General features: G+C 42.8%; 1 protein-coding gene across 1 annotated transcript in view; it reads right to left on the bottom strand.

Annotated features, from left to right (window-relative positions):
• The window catches only part of LOC106581853 (ubiquitin carboxyl-terminal hydrolase 37), a 30,435-nt gene continuing 19,060 nt past the window's right edge, over positions 1 to 11,375 (bottom strand). The window contains 11 exon segments of the mRNA XM_014164270.2: positions 1 to 1,350; positions 2,267 to 2,405; positions 2,747 to 2,816; positions 3,319 to 3,434; positions 4,958 to 5,018; positions 5,314 to 5,474; positions 5,700 to 5,916; positions 6,047 to 6,182; positions 8,938 to 8,988; positions 10,277 to 10,441; positions 10,552 to 10,631. Coding sequence (XP_014019745.2) covers positions 1,260 to 1,350; positions 2,267 to 2,405; positions 2,747 to 2,816; positions 3,319 to 3,434; positions 4,958 to 5,018; positions 5,314 to 5,474; positions 5,700 to 5,916; positions 6,047 to 6,182; positions 8,938 to 8,988; positions 10,277 to 10,441; positions 10,552 to 10,631 — 1,287 coding nt within the window. The 3' untranslated portion in view covers positions 1 to 1,259.

Genomic DNA, 11,375 nt, shown 5'->3' with positions numbered 1-11,375 from the left:
CATTGTTTAAATTCATTTTTATTTTAAAACGAGATGTAGGAAGTCAAATACTGGAGCCTGAACAACAACAAAAACTCAGTCCACTCTGCTACTCCTTTGCATTCCACATCAGACACGCTTGTCAACTTCAAACCTGTTCATTCTCACTTAATGCAAGCAGGAGACCAGTAAATAGCTAGCCAAACCCTAATCTTAGCAAAAAGTAGTCTAAAAGATATGAATACTGGCCTGGTCAGGTGTGATGAGACATCCGAGCTGGCATTCTAAACAGACCTCTGCTAAAATAAATAGTTAAATCTTATGGCCTTATTAAAAGCAAAGCCTATGCAGGATAGCTTACGCATGTAATACACGTTTCTGCATTGTCAGCGGTTTGAAGAACACATTCTAAACAAAGTGGTTGTGCATTTCTCAAAGTAAAGCGCTTTAGAAAAAGAAACTACCGGTTCTGTACTGGGAAGCACTAGGGAACCCCAAGGAGCCTAAGCTTATATATATATATATATATTTAAAAAAAGCAAGCTACTTTATTAATGTTTAGTTTGTCAAGGTGATAAAACATGAATAAAACAGCAACACAAACAGTCCATAAGTAAAGCATTGCAAGAAATTGAAGAAAAAAAAAAACACAGACTCAACTCTAGAACAGAATACAAACATAAGCAGTATTGGCAAATCTATGCCACAAAATAAATATTGCACCACATGTATCCGATGCATATAGAAGTACTAACCTCAAATGAGCTTTTATTCCAACACAGAATAATACATCTTGGTTTTCGATAGATTATATTGGAAATTAAGTCAACCATACAATCCATCTGACACTTTCTATCAAAGTTCTTAAATGCATGATAGTTAATATCATACGAGTGCCAAGAAACTATTTTACAAGTTATTCAACAAATCATAGGAAATAAACAAAAAGTTGGGGGCTAATCTCTCAGGCTTGAATAAACAAAGAACATAATCAACTCCTTTATTTTGAGTGCGCTGCATGTCTCATTTCTGAATGGACCTGGAGAGAAGAATGTGGGCTGTATTTGTGCTGACGTCTTAAGCCTGACAGAAGCTACCTTGGTCTGTTGTGTTTTTTTTTTTTTAAAGGGACAAAGTGCCTGAAGAGGGCAAAATGTGGACGGCGATCAGTAGTACTGGAGAAGGGTTCTCTTTAACCCGACACATCTGATGGGGAACAGCTCTGTGCTGTTGGAGTGTGTTGGTTGGTGTGTGTGATTGATTGATGACAGACTGGTGGCTCAGAGGGGCTGCAGGACGGTCCTCCCTGCCTCTGAGGCTCCTCCACTGGCCCCTGTTCTCTCCAGCTCAGACAGCTCCTCAAAAACATCCCTGAGGAGAGGAGGGAACAAACACAGCAGTGAGTCAAGGCATCCACATCCACTATAGTGGGTTCCAGTGTATATGATACACACAACACCAAGTTAGGCAAACATCTCCTACAATAAGTGAATGTACAACTTTATTTGTATTAATGTCCTTTATTTGTATTAAACCCCCCCCCCAGCATTCTTAGAGTTAGTAGAATGTTTAATTTCCCCCCTTAATTTTTTTCTGACAAAAGAAGAGATTTGAAGAAATTAGCTTTTCTAATTGCATGAAGGGATTTTGTTCCAGCTTCTGCTCAGTTGCCCATTGGTGTTGGCAGCCCTGCTTACTGGAGCTGGGTCTCGCTCAGCCGCCACTGGATTATACTGAGACTGGTGTAGTGCATAGTGACAGGAGGCTGGTTGTTTACTCCTTATTATAAACTGGGCTGTTCAAGCCCTAAATGCTGATTGGCTGACAACCGTGGTATATCAGACTGTATACCACGGGTATATGACAAAACATTCATTTTTACTGCTCTAATTACGTTGGTAGCCAGTTTATAATAGCAATAAGGGGTTTGTGGTATATGGCCAATATACCAGGCTAAGGGCTGTATCCAGGCACTCTGCGTTGTGCATAAGAACAGCCCTTAGCTGTGCTATATTGGCAATAATATACCACTTATATGCTTAGGCAATAAGGCACGATATTGGCAATATACCACACCCCCTCGTGCCTTATTGCCTAAGCATAAGAAAACAGGGTTGTATTCAGTAGGGGATACCGTTGCAAAGTTTTTGCATCTGAAAACAAATCTATGTTCTTATTGGATACGTTCAGGGCACGTTTCACTGCATTTTCTCCACTGAACACAACCCCGCACTCCATCTGAAGCTGGGATAGGGACCTTGATGGAAGGGATAAGAGGGACACTCACTTGTGCATGTAGAAGAAGATGTATCCACTGCGGTCGCGGTCCCTCTGCACCGTGGCCTCCTGCGTGCGCGACACGTCCAGGTCGTTGTAGGTCAGCCAAGACTGCTTCTTCATGTCGTAGATGTCACTGATGTAATGGCCTGAGGGTCGGGAGAATGAACTATAGGTTAATATTAGACTACAAGAATCCAATGTTTGGGGTTCTCATGGTATCATAATCATATGCTGCCTCAGCTCACACAACCTTATATTTCCATGATTTACGTTGTTTCACGGATGAGTGATAATCTGTGGCTCCTGCTACACAGTAGTGCATTTTGAGATGCACAAAAATCCGTTGCTACCAAAAAATATTATTGACATTCATGCTTCAATATTCATTAAACTTGAACACATTTTTGGGTCTCACAAATAACAGTGCATCTCATAACACAGCCATATATCTTAGCAGACTGTGGTCTATAGGGAGGGCAGTGCTTACCAGAGGAGGAGCTGCTCCCAATGTGGCTGACTACACTGATCAGCCGGAAGGAATTGGCCAGATCTCCACTCTGGGAACAAGAAAGGAAGAGGTGTTCAAGCCAGGACGTTTCACTCCATTTCAAAACGTTTCTCCTTACTCAATGTCAAACACCCAGAACTAAAATGTTGTGTAATTGCATCAGATGCTCAATTAAGTTCTGGGGGTGGCGGGACACACACACACACACACACACACGTTAGAAAAGATACTAACAAGAATAACAAAGTCTCGACCCCCCTAAACAGAAACTCTTTGCCAGTTTCAGGCAAGTCTATGGACCAAATGTCCCATTTAGAAATTCGAAAGATGTAAGCACCTGCGGAATCGTGATTTGTCCAAATCATCAGTGACAAAAAAACTGCGTACCAGAACAAAGTTGCTCGTTAGTCGTCACATCTCAGTCTCTTGTAAGACGCTACTACCATTTATGTTATGTGCGTCTGTCCACGAGAGTTTTACTCCCTACTGAACAGGGCCCTGGTGAAGGCTGGTTAGTGTGGGAGAGGAGGAAAAGGAGGGAGACTCTGTACCTCAGCGTTCCTCTTCAGGTCCCCAGCCTCTGCTTCGCTGTACTCCATGTCCAGCACCTCTTCGTTCCCAGAATCCTCGTCTGAACATAGCAGCTCCGGCAACGAGTTGTTGAACTCTGGGAGGGAGGGAGAAACCAGCAGAGCAGATCAAGACACGTGAAAACCACTGATATACGCAAACCAGGGGTTGGAACCAGTTCAGGGAACCAAAAACTGAAAAATAATGACATTTTCAGAGGAAGTGAAATTGAACTGGGAACGAAAGGGAAGTGTTCTGGACCATTATTTTCAAATCTTGCCTACGGCTTACTAACATTCTTTTTAGTTCCAAAAATATTCCTAATGTCTAGAATATAATTTGGTAATTTTGTGAAGTTATAATGCTAGTAACAGCCTAAACACATTCCAATTCACATCATGATGTTCAGCGCTTCAAGCCAAGTCCCCTCCTCACCCGTGAAATTTCAGTCGCATCTTGCACCTGCACTTATCTGACCAATCGAACTTTATACTTGTACTTCACTACATTCTTAAAGAAAATGAAAATACATTTTCCCTGACACCAACAGTACTCGTTACATTTTGAATGCTTAGAAGGACAGGAAAATTGTCTAATTTATGCACTTATCTGGGGGACTCACTAAACATATGCTTAGTTTGTAAATGATGTATGAGGTTTGAAGCGTGTCCTTGGCAATCCATAAAAAAAGAAAATGGTGCCATCTAGTTTGCCTAATATAAGGAATTGGAAATGATTTATACTTTTGATACTGAAGTATATTTGAGAAATAACATTTACTTTTGATACTTACGTATATTTAAAAACATAATACTTTTAGACTTTTACTTAAATAGGATTTTACTGGGTGACTTTCATTTGAGTCATTTTCTATTAAGATATCTTTACTTTTACTCAAGTATAACAATTTCCACCACTGATCAGGGATGGGCAACTGCCGGCATGCGGCCAGCAGGCAACCTTTTTAGAGGCCCTCGGATCAAATTCAACTCAACTTACTGTTTGTTGCAAGTTAGAATAGTAGAATACACAAGGTGCAATTTAGAAATTTGGTTGTGAATCAGCAGTTTCTCTATCGTTATGTCTGTCTGTCACTGATAGTCAGTCAATTAGCCCATGTCAGCTAAATGTTTTCAGATTGGTAAATTAGATTGCTGGCCGCTAAACTAAACTTGTTATCACAGTCAAATTATCGGCCAGGGGCCCCCCCATTGATTTTGTTAGTCTCACTCAGATACCATATTAAAACTGCAAATATTTCTCTCTACACTATGACAAAACGTGTAAAATTGCACGAAACGAACTCTAAAACTTACGTCTCTCCGCTGTCAAGAGGTGGGCCACTAAAATGTTTTGCTCGCAGTGTATGTGTGTGGGGAGCAACTACAGCCCCTCATGATGAGTTCAGAGTGTGTGGCCCCCACCCCTATCAAAGTTGCCCATCCCTGACCTATATGAACAGCTACTTTCTTTATTTATTGGTTCGAACCGGTTCAGAGCGTATTTTCTGGTCGGAACACCGGAACTGATTCCAACCCCTGGTGTAAACACACACACACTACTTTTCTTTTGTGAAGCTGAGTATATGCTTAAAAAGGGGTACCAGTGTCTATGCTATACCTTGCAGGCTGAGCTCAGTGGCTCTCTTGAGGTCGTCGTCCTCCCTCATCTCTTGGGCTTCCTGTAGGACATACCACAAATGTAAAATGTCACTGGATTGTATTGTGATAGTGCAACAAGGCAGCATTGCTGGATACAGGGTCAAGTAGACACCTAGTTGACATTATATAAAGTTGGTGGGTCAGAGCTTAAAACCCATTTTGGGTATTCACCAAAACAAGCTGAGGGAAGATTAGCCTACATTACAAAAACATTGGTGAACCACCAACACCAGATTTATCCAACAGTAAAATGTCGAAGGGTAGAGCTGTATAGGTCTCTCTATGTAATGGCCTAGTGTGTGTTGGGGGTCTTACATGCTCCTGCAGGCTCTGGGCCAGGGCTTGCTGCAGCTCCTGCTCCTCCCGCTCCTGCTCCAGGCTATACTGCTGCACCCAGTCCAGTTCCCCCTGCACCCCCTCAGGTGTCTGGTTTTCCTTGTTTTCGTCCATGGTCAGGTCCAGGGAGTCCAGCACATCTACACACACAGATACACTCTGTTGCGCAAGGGTTGGTGAAACGCACATTTCAAAACAGTCCATGGTCTTCATGACTTAGTATAGGATAGTTCAAGGGAATTACAATTTCACAAATTTCATAATGGACATCTAGTAACTACAGAGAGTTGTTTTGGTGTGTAGTCTGTTTAAGCCTACACTTCCCCGTCTCTCCTGGCTGGGGTGTGTGTGTGTGTCGTGGTTACCTGCAGACGGTTTGTTGTCCGTCTCCAGCAGGTCTGGGTGGTAGTTTGACTCCTGGGTGTCGGGGTCGGTGTCTCCGAAGCCCGTGTCGGGGCTGCTGGTTGGCTCGTCCTCAGGGGCGGGGCAGGAGAGACCAGTGTCTTGACAACTCATCTCTAGCACTACCGCCAGCATCGCCTCATCGTTGATGTCTGACGCGTCTGTGTGTTGGACGCCTCGCTGGACCGAAACACACAACCAGAGCCCACCATGTCACACCGGACCTAAACCCACAGTATTCTTTCAACCTGGCCCTGCATGTGTCAGTGGTTAAGTTGTTGTAACTAATTTCACCCCCCAGTCCCCCTACCTCCTCTGCTTTGTCGTCAGGCAGACAGTCGCTGAGGAGTCGCTTGCGGCTCACTGCCTTCCGGCTCAGCTCCTCCTCGCTGTCAGAGTCCACCAGGATACTGCTGGAGCTGCCCCCCGCCTTCAGAGACACTTTCCTGGGGGAAGGAAATAAAGACAGTGGTTAGAAGATCCAAACATTTACACTAGTGGTTTTCAACCTGTGGACCGGCGGTATTGCAGGTGGTCCAAAAATGTTTCATTTATTTTTAGAATCTAATTTTGTAATTTATAATTACTTTACACAATGCAAATTGTAATAACAATGTATTTTATTTAACGAGGCGAGTCTTAAATTCTTATTTACAATGACGGCCTACCAAAAGGCAAAAGGCCTCCTGCGGGGACAAAAAAATAGGACAAAACACACATCACAACAAGAGACAACGCAACACTACATAAAGAGAGAACTAAGACAAAAACACAGCATGGTAGCAACAAAACATGGTACAAACATTATTGTGCACAGACAACAGCACAAAGGACAAGGTAGAGACAACAACACATTACTCAAAGCAGCCACAACTGTCAGTAAGAGTGGCCATGATTGAGTCTTTGAATGAAGAGATTGAGATAAAACTGTCCAGTTTGAGTGTTTGTTGCAGCTCGTTCCAGTCGCTAGCTGCAGTGAACTGAAAAGATGAGCGACCCAGGGATGTGTGTGCTTTGGGGACCTTTAACAGAACGTGACTGGCAGAACGGGTGTTGTATGTGGAGGATGAGGGCTGCAGTAGAGCTCTCAAATACGGGGAAGTGAGGCCGAAGAGGGTTTCATAAATAATCATCAACCAGTGGGTCTTGTGACGGGTATAGAGATGACCAGTTTACAGATGAGTATAGTGTGCAGTGATGTGTCCTATAAGGAACCTTGGTGGCAAATCTGATGGCCGAATGGTAAAGAACCATTCAGCCATCGAGAGCTCCCTTACCTGCCAATCTTTAAATTATGTCTCCACAATCTAGCATTGGTAGGATGGTCATCTGAATCAGGGTTAGTTTGGCAGCTGGGGTGAAAGAGGAGCGATTATGATAGAGGAAACCAAGTCTAGATTTAACTTTAGCCTGCAGCTTTGATATGTGCTGAGAGAAGGACAGTGCACTGTCTAGCCATACTCCCAAGTACTTGTATGAGGTGACTACCTCAAGCGCTAAACCCTCAGAGATAGTAATCACACCTGTGGGGAGAGGGACATTCTTCTTACCAAACCACATGACCTTTGTTTTGGAGGGGTTCAGAATTAGGCTAAGGGTAAAGAAAGCTTTGTTGGAGAGCATTTAACACAAAATCCGGGGAGGGGCCAGCTGAGTATAAGACTATCATCTGCATATAAATGGATGAGAGAGCTTCCTACTGCCCGAGCTATGTTTCTGATGTAAATTGAAAAAAAAAAACGCATGGGGCCTAGGATTGAGCCTTGGGGTACTCCCTTGGTGACAGGCAGTGGCTGAGAAAGAAGATGTTCTGACGTTATAGACTGCACTCTGAGAGAGGTAGTTAGCAAACAAGGCCAAAGACCCCTCAGAGACACCAATACTCCTTAGCCGGCCCACAAGAATGGAATGGTCTACCGTATCAAAAGCTTGGCCAAGTCAATAAAAATAGCAGCACAACATTGCTTAGAATCAAGCAATGGTGACATCATTGAAGACCTTTAAGGTTGCAGTGACACATCCATAACCTGAGCGGAAACCAGATTGCATAGCAGAGAGAATACTATAGACATCAAGAAAGTCAGTCAGTTGATTATTGACAATTCTTACAACATTTTGATAAACAGGCCAAAATAGAAATAGGTCTATAACAGTTTGGATCAGCTTGATCCCCCCCTTTAAATAAAGGACAAACCTTGGCTGCCTTCCAAGCAATGGGAACCTCCCCAGAAAGGAGAGACAGGTTAAAAAGGTTGGAGATAGGCTTGGCGATGATAGGGGCAGCAACCTTAAAGAAGAAAAGGCCTAAACCATCTGACCAAGATGGTTTTTTGGGGTCAAGTTTAAGGAGCTCCTTTAGCACCACGGACCCAGTGACTGCCTGCAGGGAGAAACTTTGTAGCGGGGCAGGGGAAAAAGAGGGAGAAGCATCGGGTAGAGTCGCATTAGAAGGGGTGGGAGATGAGGAAATGTTGGACGGGCAAGGAGGCATGGCTGAGTCAAACAGGGATCCTGACTTAATGAAGTGGTGATTAAAGAGCGCAGCCATGTGCTTCTTGTCAGTAACAACCACATCATCAACATTAAGGGACATGGGAAGCTATGAGGAGGAGGGTTTATTCTCCAGGTCTTTAACCGTTTTCCAGAACTTTTTGGGGTTAGACCCACAGAGAGAGAACTGCTCCTTAAAAGTAACTAACTTTGGCCTTCCGGGTAGCCTGAGTGCACTTATTTCTCATTTGCCTGAACATGCATGTGCCGAGCCTTTCACCAAATGCAATTCTTGAGGTGGAGTAACTTTGCATGATCACGGTCGAACCAGGGGGTCAACCTTCATGTTTGTTAACAATACCACTGAAAATATCAAAAAAGAAGGTCCAAACATCTTCGACAGAGGGGATCAAGCTGATTCTATACCATTTTACAATAATACTACAACTATTAATAATAAGTTAAATTTACTGATAAAAATGTACTCTAAATTTGACCGCCAAGATACTTTGTTAAATTCCGCCATTCCTGGAATGTGGTCCTCAAGAGTTTGCCGGTGATTTGGTAGTCCCCGGAATGGAAAAGTTTGGGAACCGCTGATCTACACAATGTTCCCATCAAGGAAACAAGAGACCAACTGTAAACATGATTGGTGTCCATGGGGTGGAAGTGATACCATAGTGTTAGAGAGGGATTGAATGAGTGACTTACCAAAGTAGTGAGGAGGAGTTCACCAACTGGGAAGCCTTCAGTGTTCGTGCCCTGTTCAAAACAAACAGGGTAAGGTCATTTAATTTCTGCAGAGCACATTGGAGTAGGATTGTATTGCATTGGCAGGCAGAGGGGTCTTTCAATAATCCCTTTGGCGAGATGTGCTATTGAGATCAAAGAACAGATTTGTGTGTAGCCACGTGTGCACATTTGTTTCTAATCCTTGCCAATTAGTGAGTTACGTGCACAGTTATAGCACATTTTCGGTCAGCAAACAGGTTTTGACAAGAAAAACCCTGGAAAAGTCATGGGTGTGTGCATCAACTGTATGTGTGCTAGGTAAGGCTACAAAATAATGACAGACCAACTAGTTAGCCAATTCAACACCTATTGTGTAGACTGGATAGTTCTCGGTAGTTAACTATCATCATGTATTAATGTAATTGTCATGTCCAATGTCCTAAAAACACCACCATAACTACAAATGGCGACACGCAGTTGATCAACGGGTGCGTTAATAAATCAATGGTTACTCCGGCTGTAAAAGTCTCTGACACCATTGGAAAGCTGGGATTCCCCTCTGTTCAACATTGGGCATGTCATTCTGACAACTTTAAAATATATTCTTAGATAATCCTAATGGAGAATTTAGTAATGTCTCCCATGCTGTCAATAGATCTCCCCTGAAAGGATGTTATCAATAAACAGCTCCCTTGCTTTGAAGTAGGCTACTTTAGCCATTTGATTTAAAAACAAATATGGCAAGACCTGAACATGGTGGTCTAGCAATGTTCAACAACCAATTTGACAGAGCTTGAAAAACATTTTTTTTTTAAGAATAATAGGCAAATGTTGACAATACAGTGTGGAAAGCTCTTAGAGGCTTACCCAGAAAGACTCACAGCTGTAATTGCTGCCAAACGTGCTTCTACAAAGTATTGACTCAGGGGATGTGAATACTTATATAAATTAGATTTCTTTATTTAATTTTCAATAAATTTGCAAACATTTCTAAAAACATGTTTTCATGGGGTATTGCGTATAGATTGATGAGGAAAATAATTTATTTGATCCATTTAGAATTTAGGTTGTAACAAAATGAAGAACAAGTCAAGGGGTGTGAATACTTTCTGATGGCACTGTAAGAGGCCTAATAACAACTTTTATTTTGTAAAGTGGTGCCTTGCATCATACAACAATTTTCAGTTACCTTTTTGGCCCAAAGTGTTACAAACACCCCAAAAAATGTGGAGTACAAAAATGTATGTCAAGCCCTGGTAAAATTATATAATTATGCAACAAACGTTGGATAATTTTCATTGTGGGGTGTGTTTCTTACATGGTTCCATGTGCGCTCCAGCCCAGGCTGAGGGGGGGCTGCGTAGTGTCTGTGCAGTGGGACAGCAGTGTGAGATAGCGGGGAATCATCACCTGCTGGCCCAGCTTACTGTTTAGGGACAGCTGGGCGTTGAAGCTGTAGCGCTTCAGGTGCAAGATAAGAACTCTACATGGGGGGGAAACAACAGAAAGGAATGGATTTAGGGTTCTGGTGAACCTCATACCACTTCTCATTCACTTTAACATCAGATCACTGTTGTAGACACACGGGCATACCTGGGGAGTCGGCTGAATTTATGAGTCACTGTCGCCGCTTTCCTGCTGCACTTTTCACAAGAATACTCGATTTCCTCCATCTGGAACACACATCAACACACATTCAACTCATCTACTTCCTATTAGGATTTGGATACTAGGTTAACTGTTTCATTGCATTTAGTGCAGGGGGGGTGGGGGTCAAACCCTGTTTGCCTCGAGGGCCACATTCGTTCTTCAACGAGGTCCGGAGAGCCACATTGAAAACTAGTTACATTTCCTTGGCGTCAAAATTTGCTAAAAAAAAAAAGATCCTTTATCCTTCATTTTTGGAATTTGATGCTCCCCGACTGTCTAGCTTTCATTTCGGTGATTATTAGTGAGCTGGACACAGTCAAGAAACGGTGACTGTAGCTCCATTATTTCTTCACAGTTTCGATTTGCTTTTAGTCATTTTAAAAGTATTTTGAGTATATCCCTCCCACCCAATTTGTTGTTTGGTTTTTGATATAAAAGTTGGTCACCCATGCTTTAGTGAGTTGACATTAGGGCTGTTACGGTGACCGTATTACTGCCACACCGGCGGTCACAAGTCATGAAGGCAGTCACAGTAATTGGGAGTCTCCAAGCGCTGATGCTGCTGATAGCAAGTTTGGCAGGCTACTAATGACTTGTACTCAGCACTCAATGCAAATGTAAAAGAAAATCTAATCAAACACTTCATGAGAGCATGTTGCGCAACATTTCTATAGGCTATGAAATTGCGTGAGAAAACAGAGTGATGGCCTCTACTTAAAAGAGGATCCCATCAGCTTTCTATAGGCTAGGCCTACTATATTTATATC

Source organism: Salmo salar, chromosome ssa21 (genome assembly GCF_905237065.1).
Source record: "Salmo salar chromosome ssa21, Ssal_v3.1, whole genome shotgun sequence".
NCBI lineage: Eukaryota > Metazoa > Chordata > Actinopteri > Salmoniformes > Salmonidae > Salmo > Salmo salar.
This window is presented reverse-complemented; position numbering and strand designations above follow the sequence as displayed.